This window comes from Podarcis pityusensis (genome assembly GCF_964106645.2).
Source record: "Podarcis pityusensis genome assembly, chromosome: 10".
Classification (NCBI taxonomy): Eukaryota; Metazoa; Chordata; class Lepidosauria; order Squamata; family Lacertidae; genus Podarcis; species Podarcis pityusensis.
Genome location: NC_138035.1, coordinates 53593522 through 53610409, shown reverse-complemented (window position 1 = coordinate 53610409; position 16888 = coordinate 53593522). Strand labels below are relative to the sequence as shown.

The window sequence follows — 16888 nt, the reverse complement described above, 5'->3', positions numbered from 1 at the left end:
GGTGCTGCAGGCAATCAGAATAATTTGATTTGTCAGTAACAGAATGTTGAGGGTAAACATCTGGATGATACACATCCAGCCTTCAATCATGTGAGTCCCCCACCAGCAGCCCAATCCAGTAGAAATTGTTTTCACATGCAGTCTACACCCCTTATTTGCGAAAAGTAAAGCCGAAGTTTGCAAATTTCAAGAATCACGTGTGTTACTATTTTAAAAGTTGAAAATGTCTGCGTGGTATAAAGATTAACTTTACATTTTATTTGTATCGCAGAAGTAATGCATTATTCAGCAGCCTTTGACAACACAATCTCCTGTCTGCATCTCACTTAAAAGCACGTCATTAAATCATTTCATAATCCCTGTGAAGTTTCCTTGGAGGAAAAAAAAGTAGCTGCTTTTACCCCCCCCATAACCTATTAGAATCTTGTTTCCTTCTTAATTGCAAGTTTTGTAATGTCAAATGCTAAAACGATTCGCTGCACATTTCTTTCTCTTACCTATGGAATATTTCTCCTCTGCTCTAGGATTTCTTATTACAGATATTTACAGTCTTTCGAATATTAATACGGCCAGAGATGTTTCCAAAGGACTGGACGGTGATGCGTTTAGTTGCTAACAAGTAAGACTGCTTAAATATAACGGTAACAATAGAACTGGTGTTAATGGGAATAGGACTGGGAATGATACTGATAATTTAAGAACCGGTTCTGTGGCCCCTGGGAGGTCATCTGAGCGGCCGGAGAATATTTCAAAGCTCCCTCTTCACAAGCAGAGAAGGAGTTCCATCCCCAGAGACGCCTTTGTTTTGGCTCTGGGAATAGCAACAGCCATCTGACCTTGGGCATATGCAGGAGAAACTCTGAATCTGTGGAATTCAAATTTCTCCAACACACTAATGGCAAGAAAGGGAAAATGAATAGCAGCTCTGGTGCTGACATACAGTGGTACCTCGGGTTACATACGCTTCAGGTTACATACGCTTCAGGTTACAGACTCTGCTAACCCAGAAATGGTGCTTCCGGTTAAGAACTTTGCTTCAGGATGAGAACAGAAATTGTGCTCCGGTGGCGCGGCGGCAGCGGGAGGCCCCATTAGCTCAGTGGCGTAGCGTGGGGGGTGCCAGGGGGGCCGGCCGCACCGGGCGCAACATCTGGGGGGGCGCGCTCGCTGCCTCCGGAGTCGCCGAAGAGCCTCGGGCGCAGGCTGTAGCAGAGCCCCATGTCTCGTGGAACCGACGAGCTGTGCGCGCGCCCGGGCTGAAGGCGTCCGGCAGGCAGCGGCTCTCAGCCCCGCGCGTCAGGGCCGCGGAGGACGTGCCAGGCAGCCCCTCCTCACAGCCCCGCCTCCGCTGCTGCTGCTGCAGCTGCTGGGCCATGTTGCATTTTCCTCGCCTCTCTGCCCCCCTCCTCCTCCGGGCAAGCGGCGTGGTTTGGGCGGCAGCGCCAGCAGCAACTTGACTCAGATCGGCAGGTTAGGGGTGAGGGGGGGCGCAAATTACTTGCCTTGCCCCGGGTGCTGACAACTCACGCTACGCCGCTGCATTAGCTAAAGTGGTGCTTCAGGTTAAGAACAGTTTCAGGTTAAGAACGGACCTCCGGAACGAATTAAGTACTTAACCCGAGGTACCACTGTACTTGTTTCCCCACCCCAGTTCTCCCTTTCCCCCTTTCACACTAGCCAGCGCAGGACCTGTAAGGTTCTGAATTTCATGGTTCTTTTGTCAAGGATTCCCCTTCCCTCCAGCCACATTAGTTTGCTCTGCCTGCTTGCAAATTGCATGTCTCCTGGCAGCGCATTGCAGACTAAAGACCTAAGTAATGTGAAATATCTTTTAAGCATTTATGCGTGCACATTTGGATGAATACAAGATAAAGTTGACGACTGCAAAGTCTTCCTATGCTGCTGTGTGCTAAAATAACATATAACAACTAGTTTTCCAGAAACACGAATGTCATTCTACTCTTACTATTGTTCCTGTAGAAACAGAATCATTCATTTTCGGTTACCTAGGGACAAATGGTTACGAATTTAAGCTAAATGTTGGTTCTTCAAATGTTTTGGTTCCTAATGAGAAATTAAACTTTTTAAAGAGTTTTTTTAGCCCTGTCGTTTTTCTAAGTGTATCTTTGAATTGCTGTTTTGAGAGGCAAGTTTGTGGTATGGAGAAGCGGCAGAGTTTCCTTCTCTCTTCAGCCAGAAAGCTTTTATGAAGGATGAGCATTATCTTGAGCTGCAGTAGGGAATGTGGTCTGATAGGGGTCTCTACTGGTCCTGTTTGTTGCCTTTATAGTCTGCCACTTCTGGCTTGATCCTAACAAGCCATTAAGGTTTATAGTTTATAGGTAGTATGGAATGCCTATGGTTTTCACATTAAATAGGTCAAAGAAATGAGCACGTGTCTTAGATAGACCAGTGGTGAAATGAAATCAGACAGGAAGACTCTGGAGAAAGGAAAGCAATTCAAAAATTGACAAACACGAAGAACGGTGAAATCTTTAGCAGCTTACAGCTTTTGTCCCACAAAAGATTTTATATATATATATATATATATATATATATATATGCCCAGCAGTTCATTGCTAACCATGGTACTGTTTGGTGTAATTTAAAATTGAAAAGGAGTAAAGATGGCTATGTTGTTGGTTGTGAAGCCAGAGAACTACCGTTGATTTCAAGTCAGGAACATATTGCATGCCAACAAATAGAATTCTAACATCAATGACTAGGTTGGCAAAGCGAAGTAAGCATAAGGATGATTGCAAAGAACTGGCAGTATTTGATGCAAGTTAAATCCTTCATCAGCTGAGGAGGCCCAGAATGCACAGAGTATTTAAACACACAGTACTGGAAAAACATCAATAGCCTCATTTGAAAACTTAGTCCTTGGTACTAGGCATAAAACAAGTAATCATGTGAGGTCTTTGTACCTTTTTGCATATAATCTTACTTATTTAGAAGTAAATTATTTATGTAGGATGCAGCCCTGTGCACAATGACACGCGTGAAAGTTCTGCTAGTTTTCATGGCATTGGTGAGTTGGAGCTTGGAGTGAGGCCTCTTAAGTGTGACAGATTCTCAGCTATGGTACACCAGCTGAGCACTGGATCGGCTAGAACGTTGTTTGCAAGACAAAAAATGCATTATTCGCAACATGTTTAAACGGGATGTGACAGTTTGTCAAATACATTACAAGCTTGGATGTTATGCATTCCTTTAAATAGGGATGAGCAGTGCTTCTTTTTTCTTAAAAAAAAATGTTTAGGGGTGCTCACATTTTCCTACTCATTGAAATACTGTCCCTCAATAAGGCTAAACTTAGATTCACAAAATGTTTAGGGGTATGTGTATCCCCAGAAAAAATAGCACTGGGGATGAGAAAACATCCAAATAAGTAATATAACTTTAGTTGCCTAACAGAATCTAGGATTTCAAAATTTCAAAATCTAGGATTTCAGTTATTTTATACTCACAACAACTCTGTAAGACTCATTAGGAATAGGTCTGCAACTACACTTTACTCAGATTGGAGCCTTTTAAATCAATTAACCTATCTTAGTAACATTCATTCATTTCACTGGGTCTGCTCTGAACAAAACTTATTTGAATATCTCCCAGTGAGCTTCATGTTTCTGTGGAGATTTGAACCTGGGTTCCCCTGATCCTCAGCCCAATACAATGACCACTTCACCACATTGGCTCTCGATGATTAGTTGAACAAAATTGTGGCCAATGGTGGTTTTCACTGGTGTTTTGAAGGATGCAAGAATGTAGTCTGCATAGTTTATGGAAACTTTATTAATCCTTCTGATGTCCTATGAGCAAACAAAATGTATGGTCTTAGGGAAAGTGTTTGGGGTTTTTTGGTTGGGGGGTTGGTTTTTCTTTTTTTAGTAGTTTCTGGATCTTTAAATCTCTGGAATAAACCAATGGGACTTTTGTTTGTATTGTGTATTCAAAACATGAATATCCCACAGAATGTTAACAGTCTTGCTTAGGGCTGAGGGAAGAGGCAATAAGTCAGGAGGTGATTGGTGGGGGAAAGGGTCCATCAGAAATAGATTTAAAATAGTGTATCAGTGTTGGAATATATTTGAGAGGAGATTGGTGTCTTTTCATACATACATACAAAGCTTTCAGCTTTGCCAGCTATACTTCAGCCCTGATGACATTGATTGTACTTGGCAAATCTGAGCTAAGGATGATGGTTCTATATTAAAGCCTACAAGTAATTAGTCCTAGATACATAAATTTTAGAAATGGACATATTAACTTTTAGGAAAAGAAATTGGTTGTGCCAGAACAAATAAACAAAGCTAGTAATACACAAAAGTATATTAATAGCTTTCCCCCATTGCTTTCCTTCATAAATTCTGTGAGTTGAAGAGATGTATTAATCAGAATATTTCATATCTCACATCAACATAACTAGATGCGAAATACATATTCCAGTAGCTTATAGACTCCTATTTCACAAGTTATTAAGATTTTATTATGCATCATTTATCTTGTAGTCTGCAGTTGGTTTTGTTGCCTTAATAAAAGAAAATAGATCATATATATAATTTAGCCAGTATCATTACTAAAATATGTAATATTTTCTTCTTTTTCTAGTGTTATTATTACAACAGTATTATATCTTTCGGATGCCCTTCGTAAAAACTTCTTAAATGAAAGCTTTGATTACAAGGTAAGCTAGCGATTGGCTTCCGTAATAACGATCTTTTCCTCCTAAATGTCTGTTGGTATCTTCCATTCCACTCTGTTGCTACACTGGGCTTCCAGTGCAATGAGCTCTCCTAAATTTCATTCCCTTCCTGTAGTCTCTGGGTAAGCAATAGTACTGCCACAGATTTAGGCTGATCAATGATTAGAGGATCGCAATCCTGTGCTGAAAGTCTTTCAGAATATGACTTTGTAGGACTTCTATTTTAGTTCATTTGGAAGTTTTAGAATGATCTGCATTTTAGGTTATCCAGCTGCCTGTACCTTTTCTTAGTTATTCTAATTTTTAAAGAGTTTTTTAGTTTTGTTCGTGGACATATGTGTTGTATTTACTGACCTGCTCGTGGTGTTAAAATGTGTTTCATTGGAACTTTTGATCTTAACAAACATTTTCCTTCCCAGCACCCCCTGCACTTATTTATTTATTTACATGTCCCACTTACTTTTTTTTAAAAAAAGCACTCATGGCAGCATACATCTAAATCATGGTCACCATAATGTGTCCTATTTTTTGCTCCTCAAAATATAGCAACCCTAGCTGTAGTATCTCTTAATAGGAGGGAAACAACCACACTTTGTGTTTGCGGCCACCGAGACCATATAACACCGGTTCTGAAAGACCTACATTGGCTCCCAGTACGTTTCCGAGCACAATTCAAAGTGTTGGTGATGACCTTTAAAGCCCTAAACAGCCTCAGCCCAGTATACCTGAAGGAGCATCTCCACCTCCATTGTCCAGCCTGGACACTGAGGTCCAGCTCCAAGGGCCTTCTGTCGATTCCCTCACTGCAAGAAGTGAAGTTGCAGGGAACCAGGCAGAGGGTCTTCTTGGTAGTGGTGCCCTCCTTGTGGAACACCCTCCCATCAGATGTCAAGGAAATAAACAACTATCTGACTTTTAGAAGACATCTGAAGGCAGCCCTGTTTAGGGAAGTTTTTAATGTTTGATGTTTTATTGTGTTTTTAATATTCTGTTGGGAGCTGCCTGGAGTGACTGGGGAAACCCAGTCAGATGGGCAGGATATGAATAACAAACTTATTATTATTATTATTATTATTATTATTATTATTTACTTCCAGATATGGGATTCCTACTTTTACCTGGCTGTCATTTTTATAAACCAGTTATGCCTGCAGTTAGAGATGTTTACCCCATCCAAGAAGAAAAAGGTGTTAGAAAAGTAAGTATCACTATCACTATTGAACTAGAGAGCACCCAATATTTCTGTTACTCTTTATTATGCAAAGTAAGGTAGCGGTCTTTGGGGGAAACTATCCTGTGATGTAACTTTTTTTTTAAAAGAAAAGAAAAACCCATATTGCTGGATTTAAGATGCTTTTTTAAAAACAACAACAGACAGAGCAATCGTCACGATGGGCAATTCTTAACAGCTGAATTTATTGCTGACGTAACTTGAATGACCCTTGCCAGGAAAAGAAAAGGAATACTTTGGGTATTCTGTACGAACCATCCAAGCTCTTGGATGAAATCTGCCTGGTCCATCTTAATTCTAAGTTATGTAGTTCCTGTTTAATGCAAGGAATGGGGTCGATGTGCAGAAGAAGTACACGTCAGGAATCAAAGAAAGGAGGTCTGCCTGTGAGAATAACTATATGTATAGCTCAAATTTTTCCTCACTGTTTTGTTGCAGTGATCCCCACTGCTGAAGACACATGCTGCTTTTTAAACTGAAGGCCTCATTACCTCTTTAGCAGTAGGAACTGTTATGGGAGGGAGGAAGACATCAGTTATGACTGCAGTTTTCTTCCACAAAAGCACACCCTTTGGAATTCCAGCTATCATGTCTGTGTAATCTTGTGAGAACTCTATATTACATTGCAACCTGATAGCTGGGCCACACTCTGAAAATAATTCCAATTTAAAAACACATCTAGAAGCAGTTTCGGTTAAAAACATCCCCAAAGCAATTACAGTTAAAAATATTATTCTGTCCTATGATCAGGAGGTTGACAGGAGCAGGATTGTTCAGCCACATATTCTACAAGTACTCAAATCCAGGAGCAAAATGCACAGAAGTTGCCCTTCTTTGGTTTATGATACAGTGAAATGATACAGTGGTTTATGATACAGTGAAATGATCTGCCAAATAATCTTTGGTTTTTAAAAATATATCACAGATACGGCGATATGCGGGTGACAATGGGATGTGAAATCTTCAGCATGTGGCAAAATTTAGGTAAGCTTTTTGGTTTTTCTTAAGATCCCGATCCATATATATGTATGAACACTGGAGTTGCTTTACTTAGAAAACTGTGCAAAAGCGTGACCTACAGTATGTAAGCCTTAACAAATGAAGATTCAGAAGTGAAACAGATCTTATGTGTGGATCCTGAAAGCTTGCACTTGCTTCCGTATCCTTAAATTTGGAGGCAATACTTATTAATACACTGTTTTGAAGGATTGTGGTAAACCATTGACCACTAACATCTGGTGAATGCAGTTTCGTGGCACATCTGCAGAAGGTGCTTCAGACCTTGAAGTTGATCATTCTAATCAATATATTGCTTGTTATCAACCATCACTCCTCCTCCTCCTCCGCTCTAGACTACAAAGTCACAAGCAATGTTAATTCCAAACACCCAAATAGCCAGATGGAGTCAGGAACTGCAGTGAGAGCCTTTCTCTGTCAGTTGCCACTCTCACTTCCTGCAGGATTGTACAATCCCTGCTCTTCTAAGAAACACATGGGTGGAAATCGAGGCTGGAGAAGGAGGAGGAATGCAAATTCCCTTTCCCTGTATCTTTCTTAGCCATTGCAAATAACAGTGTGGAGCTGAGAATTTTGGCAAGGGTCTTATGTCAGTTTCTGCTTTACCAGGGCTAGATGGTCCCAGTTTCTTGAAGGCTGGGTGGTCCTGCAGATGCTGGACTACAACTGCCATGGTCCCTGCCCACTGGCCATGTTGGCTGAGGGTGCTGGGAGTTGTAGTCCAACAGGATCTGGGCAACCCCAGTACCCCACCCCTGCTTTCAGAAATAGCTCAGACCATAGAGGTTGAGACTATCTCAGGGTTTGAACCCCACATTGGGCAAAAGATTCCTGTATTGCAGGATGTTGAGTTAGATGACCCTTGTGATGCTTTTCAACTCTACAATTCTATGATTCTGTAATACTCTAAAGAGGACAGATGGCAACAGTGTGATTAGACCACCCCTTCTAACACTGCCAAGGCATTTAAGCATCTCCAGCTTTGCCAAAAGATGTGGAAGATGTTTGGTTCAGAAACCTTGCTTGCAAGATGCTGAAGTCTAAAGATGCAAATGGTAATAATGAGCCAATAAAATCCTGTTTGTTACAAAGCTAATTGACTTGGTGGTGCAGCTGACAGTTTAAGAGTCTAATATGCTGTAGCATTGGATAAGTATCTCTAGACTAAATGATTTATTGCAGAGTAATTTCTCCCTCCCCTAAGTATAAAAGACTGCTTACCACTTAACAACAAGCCAGTTACCTAGATGACTAATTGGAGTCAATAAAAGGCTGCTAATCTCTTAACTAATTGCCCCACTGATTAACCATCAAATTGATTAACTGATTCAGAGGGCAATCCTATGGCAAGATGTGCTGGGATGAGGGCACATCTCCATCTCAGATACCTGGCTCAGCTGGCATTAAGTTGCCAACTCTGGCTCAGCCAAATATACGCTGGCAGAACTTTCCTATCCTGGCTCAGCCAGGACCAAAGCTGGCTGAGTCAAGGCTGCTGGAATTCCCCAAAAAAGTGGTGTGCAAGGGGGTGTGGTGTGCTGGACCCAGAGAGCAGGCTTGTTCAGCTCAGTCACGTGACCTGGGAACCCAGCATAGAGCACTGTTTTAAAGGCTTTCTTTCTTTCTTTCTGCCAGGCTTAAGTAGAGCAGCAGCAATTTCTCTGCTGAACAGGTTTGGATCTGGCATAACGTTATGCCAGCTTAATTTACACTGGCTTGCTTCACACCAGCTTCTCAGGCATAGGATTGCTCCCTACACAATTATCTAGTCACTGTTCTTTAATAGCAACAAGGACACCTTTTTGAGGATATTGTGTTGTCACATCTAAATGATTCATCTCAGTTCTTTGGATATTTGGTTAATGCACTTTGGTTACATGCTAAAGAAGCTAACCTTTAATGACTATATTTAGCAGGGTCATTAATGAAGGACCGCCTTATTTAACTCATTAATGAATGGCTTCATTTTGGATAAGGTTATTTTACCCTAACGCTGAATGAATTACAACTTATTGTTGAATGAATTACAATAGCAATGAATTAATGATGGTTCTAGCTAGTTGTCTTTTACTATTTTAATTTTGGATTAAGATACACATTTTACTGAAGCTTATGAAAGGGGTTAATTATTAGCTTATTCCATGTCACCACGAAATGATTTTATTCACTTGAATTTGTTTATGATTGCTTGTAAATAGTATAAATAGTCTTTGATTAAGGTTTATGAATTTGATAAGAAATTTTGGTAAGCAACTTATGATTAAGTGGCAAAAGGAGAAAATTGAGTATTGGATACTTCACCTCAGTTTACTTTTTAGGATTATTATTATTATTATTAAATTTATTACCCGCCCCGCACCCTAAGGTCCCAGAGTGAGTGACAACATTAAAACGCAGCATTACAACACAATATTAAAAACAGTTTACAGCAACTTACAATTACAGAAATAAGTACACCTGAAGTGTCAAAAGCCAGGGCAAAAAGGAGAGTCTTCAGGATTCTCCAGAAACTGTATAATGAAGGTGCCAGACACACCTCCTAGAGGCGTAGAGACTCAGTTCTACAACTTGAGTCAATAAGTAATTTTGAATGCTTGTTTGCTGATCAGACTATTGACAAACAAGGTTTATATGGTCTATAATGAAATATTAGCTTAATAAAATGCAGAACTCACATGCTTTATGAATCACAGGGGGTGGGATGGAATGCAGATCCACGTGGAAATATTGTTTTGCTTCTTCCTTGACAGATGCTGGAAAATAATGATGATGATGATGATATATATGCCCCAAATGATGGGCAGGCAATGTTCTATGAAATGTGTGTATGGTGGGTTTAGTTTACTTTTAGTTTTTTAAAAAAACTGTTAATAGAATTTACTGAATTATTATTGTAGTAGACACAAATGGTATGTTAAATCCAGAGGGAAAATAATTGTACTTTGCCAAAAATAGTCCAATGAAATAAAAGGGCACATTATACTGAAAGATAAAAAGGTAAAGGAGCAGGGACCGAGCAACGGGAGCTCACCCCGTCACGGGGATTCAAACTGCCAACCTTCTGATTGGCAAGCCCAAGAGGCTCAGTGGTTTAGACCAGGGGTAGGCAACCTAAGGCCTGTGGGCTGGATGCGGCCCAATCGCCTTCTAAATCCAGCCACGGACGGTCCGGGAATCAGCGTGTTTTTACATGAGTAGAATGAGTGCATTTATTTTAAATGCATCTCTAGGTTATTTGTGGGTCATAGGAATTTGTTCATTATTATTATTTTCAAAAGGAGGCTGTGTCACCTGTGCTGGCCCTTGCTGGCTTGGGGGGCTGTGGTTCCTGCCCCCCCCCATAATCTGGGTGGGGATATGCTTTGGATTTGTGAGTTACTGTCGTTCAGCTCCAAGGTCCAGGCCTAGCTCTTATCACGGGATCCTTAGGAATATCATCATTTTTATTTGCGTGTTCATTATACATTGTTTGTAGTGGCATACAGTATTATATTATATTCTACTGGAACTGCCAGTGTTGTTTGGAATGCAGATAAGCTCTTGTAACCTTCCCCCACCTAGAAAAAAAAAGAGTCATGTATTGATCTTCTGTATTTTGAAAACACATACATTATAGAGAACTTGAAAATACTCCCACGAGCGAATTTGCTGTCAAGTTTCGTAATGGAAAATAACAAGACTCTGAAGGGTGCCAAACCAATTATATGTGAATATAATGTGAAGGGTTATATTGAAGCAACACAATGCATGTTGTGTGCCACAGCCCATGCCTGGGTCTCTCTATCTGTTGGTGCTATTAGCAGGGATTACTTCATCTGTTTGCTGCCATATCCATGCAGATTAGAAAACATTGCTAATCTGATGGGTAATACTAGTTTGTTGCCAGAGAGAACATTATGTTACTTCAGCCAACGTATTTCAGTAACTTCTTCATGGACCATTGGGCGGTTCTCAAATTAATAAAACTTCTTTAATTCCAATTAAAGAAACACTCTTAGTGGGCAACTTTCACCCTTAAGTTGTTTTGTTTTTGTTTGTAAAGGGATTCGTCGCCCCCCCCCCAAAAAAAGCTAAGTGCCAGCTTCCTTTTCTACAGGTGAAATTTGCACTTCCATTCCATTTCTTAGGAAAACACTTCAAGAAGGCTGAGCTATTTTTTCTCCACATCCCAGTCTCAAAATCTCTGTGAGACATGAGCAGTCTCATCCATGTGTAAGATTAGGCCTATCTTTATCTTGTCCTTGGTTTCTTTCTCTTATATCTATTCATAAAATGATCCACGCTGAAAACGTTATTGGACAAAACGTACTGGAGCTCTTTATGACGTCAAATAACTCAATCCATCTTACAGTTATAGCATTTCTGTTTTGCAGTATTTCATCCCTGAATGTAGTTCAAGTCAATCTGGCTTCGTTTTCATTTTAGGGGAACACAAAGTCCACTTCATCCCAGCACTGATTGGCCCATTCTTAGAAGTGACACTGATACCTCAACCGGATCTTCGAAATGTAATGATTCCTATTTTCCATGACATGATGGACTGGGAGCAAAGGCGCAGTGGCAACTTTAAACAGGTATTTTTTATTTTTTATTTTGATCAACTGGTTAAGAGAAGAGAAATAATTCCCTGACAGAAATGTTTCCAGCAGGCATTTAAAATTTGACACAGAATGCACTTGATAAAACTCTATTGGCAGAATATTCCACGGGACAAGGCTGAGGACACTAAAGACTTGGGTAGAATCTACACACATATAAGAAAAAGCTGTGAAAATATTTTTTTAAAAAAAGTTTTTGAAAAACACGTTGAATTTTGCGTAGCTCACTGTCGCCATCTAGTGTCACAGTTTTGAAGTGTTTTATTTGCAGCTGTGTAGCTGAGTCCTTAGTTTCTTATTGTTGTCAAATGAGCCTCGAAGAATGACCAGCGATGCTCCTGCAGATGATCTCAGTGATCGAGCTGGGATATAAGGGTTCAGGTGATCCCCAAGGTTGACCCTGGGCCTAAGGTGTTCAGGGCTTTGTAAGTTAATATGAGAACCTTGAACATGGCTCTGTACATGGATACGAAACTTTATTGTGGGAACATTGGATGATTGCAGGTGTGGGAGGTGCCGCTGTACCCAAAGGCAATTGGCAAGTGCTGCTATCTCAGGTGCACATGAGTGTTGAAGGGAATATGGCCAGAAAACCGAAATGCCTTGGTGCCAAGATATGATGGACAGGGCAAAGAGAAAGGGGATTTGGTTTGCTAAAAACGAGTAGCAGAGGATTAAATAGCAGCGGAAATAACTGCATTTTGAGGAGGAATTTGAAGGTGAAGGTTGCTTCATAAATGGAGAAGTTGCAAGCATAGAGGGAAATGGTAGCTAGAACAAGGTTGGCGTGATAAAAGGAAGCAGGACAGATAGCAAATGAATGTTTAAAGAGAGCAGCGATGGCAAGAAAGTGGATGAGAGTAGTATATTGCATTTGGTAGATAGGATTTTAGATTTGATCATAAGAAACACTGCAGGCAAGAACAGTAGTTGCCTGTGGCATGTAGTCATGTTCCAGGCAGCGGTTGAAATCCTAAGGCACTGCAGCAGGAGAAAAAACTTGAAAGAAAATGTCTGGCCTCCTATGCAACAGATAAGTAATGGCTGCACTTTTATTGCTTGAAAAAATGATTGTGCGGAAAGGTCCTGTTACAGGAAGTGCTTGTGTCAGTATATGTGCTATGGACTGAACTGGGGTGGGTGGGACTATAGTAGTGAATGCAAGGTTCTATCTATCTACAGTGGTACCTCAGGTTAAGTACTTAATTTGTTCCGGAGGTCTGTACTTAACCTGAAACTGTTCTTAACCTGAAGCACCACTTTAGCTAATGGGGCCTCCTGCTGCTGCTGTGCCGCCAGAGCACAATTTCTGTTCTCATCCTGAAGCAAAGTTCTTAACCTGAAGCACTATTTCTGGGTTAGCGGAGTCTGTAACCTGAAGCATATGTAACCTGAAGCGTATGTAACCTGAGGTACCACTGTACTGTGATTTCTCACTAACGTGCCTCAATATTCACGATTCCAAAGACTTGACCCTCGTGACTTTTCAAGCCGTGTCACAATCCAGTTCCTTTTTTTGCTACTTAAACAGTCTAGAAGATGCCAACTAAGGAAGAACTAAATGTGCCATCTGCTCTTGCAGTTTGTATCCTGCTCCTCGATGTATCTTCAGACCATTTCTCTCTGTTCCCTTTCCTGTTGCTTCAAATGAAGCAAAGCCGCAGCGTCTGAATTTGGGAAGTGAAGTGGCAAAATAACTGGAGAGGAGTTTGCACAGATATCTTGCGGGGGGTGGGGGCGAGATTAAGGAATGAAAGTGGAGTGCAGTGAACGCAATATAAGCAGGCTATGATAAACTGTCAGTTACTCTATCAGGGATAACAGTTTTCATATAAACAGGGTACAAGCATTCATATTTATCTGTGCATTATTCATTATCACAAAAGACGCCGGCTATCATTCATTCCTTAATAATTCTACAGCAAGCCTTTCCTCTGGGTTTTTCGTTCACTAATTGTCTTTATTACTGTACAGGAGGCAATTTACAGATGCAATATTAACTGCAAAGAGCCACCTTGCTACATTTTCTTGATAACAAACACAGCCGTGTGTGTATTTAAGCAATGGTCCTTAGCTACCAAACTCATATTCCCCTAACTGCTCTTGTTTGCTGGGTTGAAAATTAAGAGCATCTTTCACTCGTCCAAGCACTATTGGAGGAAGGGTAGGTTTCCGTAGCAGTAGATTTCTGTTTCTCACCCAGCGCTGAAAGAGGCAGGCAGGTTATGATCATGTTAATCTAGGGATTTAGAGAAGGGGAATGGGGAAGAAAAAAGAGAGAGGCTTTTATGCTTATATTCATATAGTTGTCTTTCATTTGCAGCCTGGGGTGGAATTTTGAGATGGGGAGTTACGTTGTCTGATGCATTTGTTTGGCTCCATAAATAGCTGCCTTAGCAGCACAAACGCCTGTAGTTTAAAGTCATGTTGCTCCTCTTAAATTGCTGCATATGTGCCATACATGAGAAGGCTCCTGTGAGATAATTTCAGCTCTACAAAGAATGGGAACAACGTAGGAATCTTACTTAAATGTTTAATTCTTCATGTGAGGACAGACAGCCCTTTGTGGAAAACAAAAACCCTTTAAATAGTTTAGCCAACAATGTATATACCCTCATTTTACATGCAGACATATGTCACTTACAGGTGGAAGCAAAACTGATTGACAAATTGGATAGCTTGATGTCAGAAGGCAAAGGTGACGAAACATACCGAGAGCTCTTCAATAGTATGTGAGTAATAAATGTCCTAACTTTACGGATTGTTTTGTGATGGAGCGCAACTCCAGTACTGAAGGGGGGATTTTTGTCTTATTGAAATCTCTTTAATTTACCTAAACGAGTGAACAAGTCTTGTCCTTGTGTCTAATTACTAAGAATGTGGGGTTTTCCTGTTCGTTTTGAGAGCTAATTCTTTTCTCATTCATTTAATTGTTAAAAACTGGAAGAGCTGGAAATACTGACTAAGAGCTCAAACAATATGTAGTATTTTGAAAAGCAAGACTTTTAAGAAGGTATTTATTGAACATTTCACAATACGTTGGAAACTATATTGGTTTCTATTCTGTCTCTGTCTCTCTTTTGCTAAATTTTCTCACATAAAAACCCTATATTAAAAGTAAATAAGTTTCCCGCAGTGAATAAATATTATACTGTTATAATGTGCAACGCGTGCTAAAATTTTAAATATTTAGTGTAAAATGTGAAGTAAAAAGTTTATTTTTCTAGAGAACATGCATTGAGCTAATATAGTTATTAATTCTATGTATAACTTAAAGAAGATGGGGTACAAACCAATTAGATTGGCATTTTTAAGCAACATTGATTTCAATGGAAGTGATAAGCGAATACTTGCATATTTGCCACTGAAATCATTGGCATGAATGTGGCACAAATTTAAATGGATTATTCCCATATTTTTTGTATTTTCAAAAATAATGGTTTCACAAGTCCCATCTTTTCATTTGAAAGGAGTCAATGATACGCTTAGAATCATAGACAGCTATGTCTTGCATCTTTTACCCTCAAAATATTGGTCTGGGGGGAAAAATAAAGTACTTTGAGAAAGCTTATGAAGTAAAACAGAAAAATTAGCACATTTTGATGCAGTAGGTATGAAGCTTAATTTTTCATCCCGTCTCCATTTTAAAAAAACCCTGACAATTGCTACTTGTGATGACTTCCAATAGTTCAAGAAAGTATGATAGAACAAACAGATGTTTTGACTCGAAATGCCAATTAGACAAGAGAGGGTTAGAAACATAGCTAATTGGATGTAATAGCTGCCATCCAAATATCTTTATAGACAATTTACTGCCAAGGCAGAAATCAGCTCCGTTAATTGGGCCCTTCTCCAATGTAGGCAGAACTATTACCTCACATGCTCTGAGCGTGAGGGACAGCAACTCAATTTTTGTCTCTGCACAAAAACTGTGAAATGCTTAAATATCAAGATAGCTTTCAAGTCCCCAAAGATTGAACATCTATTATAAAAGTATCTTCTCGCCCTCTCCTTTCTGATTGATGGTGAGACCACTTACAAAGAAAGAAGGATCACCTTTCTTCCTGGAACATACATCATCTCCTTTAAGGTGAATTGGCACAATGAGAACACCTGTGGCTGCTCTCTGCCTTGGTCTAGATTCTAGTTTATAGAAAGTTTACTTGTGGTTGATATGCAATCTCGCACAACGTCCTGCCTGTGTTCAAAAAGAATATTCAGCTCAGTGTATGCCCTCACCTGTTCTCTTTGAAGTTCTGAAGAGCATTGTTGATAAGCTGCAAATTGTGTTTTAAGTGTGTGTGTTATGAGAGTGAGAAGCAAATCAAACAGCCATATACATTTCACCCATAGTATATGCAGTAGGGTACTTTGGAATGGGAACTTACTGTGTGTCAAAGATAGATGAGAGGATTGGTTAATGTCTGATAAGCTTGACAATTGCAATCATCATCATCATCATCATCATCTTATTTATACCTCGCTCATCTGGCTGGGTTGCCCAAGCCACTCTGGGCATCTTCCAACACATATAAAAATATAAAAAAACTGTCAAACATTTTAAACTTCCCGATACAGGGTTGCCTTCATATGTCTTCTAAAAGTCAGATAGTTGTTTATCTCCTTGACATCTGATGGGAGGCTGCTAGAGGGTGGCTGCCACTACCAAGAAGGCCCTCTGCCTGGTTCCCCGCAACCTCACTTCTCACAGTGAGTGAACTGCCAGAAGGTCCTTGGAGCCGGACCTCAGTGTCTGGGCTGAATGATGGTGGTGGAAACGCTCCTTCAGGTATACTGGGCCGAGGCAATTTAGGGATTTAAATCAACACTTTGAATTGTGCTCGGAAACATACAAGCATATGCAAGGATCTGAAAGTGAGGCCAAAGTTGTAATCATTAACAAAAGGGATTTTTTTTTAAAAAAGTCCAGGAGTCTGTGTTATATATTGTGTTCAAAATCATTTCGTTCACCCATTATTTAAATAAAATATTTCCATCGTGTTCCTTTGGGAACCAGTGCTTGAAATTAAAGCTTCGGTCCCACTTGTTTGAAAGGGCAAGTCCCATAAATAAAAATTTATTATTAATATTGTTGAATTCAGTGAGTGGTATTCAACTAAGTTTTACTCAGAGTAGACACCACCCTTAGGGATTTGCTTCCAAGTCATTATACATGAATTGGGCTGTAAGCTGAGGTAATACTAGAAGCATGTACACTGTAGTTAAAGCTTCACAAAGTTCTAGGGTAATCTTTGACTGGTTTTTCACTTTTTAAAGCTTGGAGCAACAGATTTAAAAAGTAGCTTCTAGTGACCCCCCGTTGTAAAGAGGGCACAG

At 40.1% G+C, this 16888-nt stretch overlaps 1 protein-coding gene across 5 annotated transcripts in view; it reads left to right on the top strand.

Moving 5' to 3' along the window:
- Positions 1 to 16888, top strand: part of DOCK4 (dedicator of cytokinesis 4) — a 249605-nt gene that overhangs the window by 176793 nt on the left and 55924 nt on the right. For all 5 annotated transcript variants that reach the window (XM_081022240.1, XM_081022238.1, XM_081022237.1 and 2 more), the window contains exons 27-32: positions 525 to 619; positions 4612 to 4687; positions 5803 to 5903; positions 6862 to 6920; positions 11379 to 11527; positions 14198 to 14283. In XM_081022240.1, coding sequence (XP_080878366.1) covers positions 525 to 619; positions 4612 to 4687; positions 5803 to 5903; positions 6862 to 6920; positions 11379 to 11527; positions 14198 to 14283 — 566 coding nt within the window. The remainder of the gene's footprint in view (positions 1 to 524; positions 620 to 4611; positions 4688 to 5802; positions 5904 to 6861; positions 6921 to 11378; positions 11528 to 14197; positions 14284 to 16888) is intronic.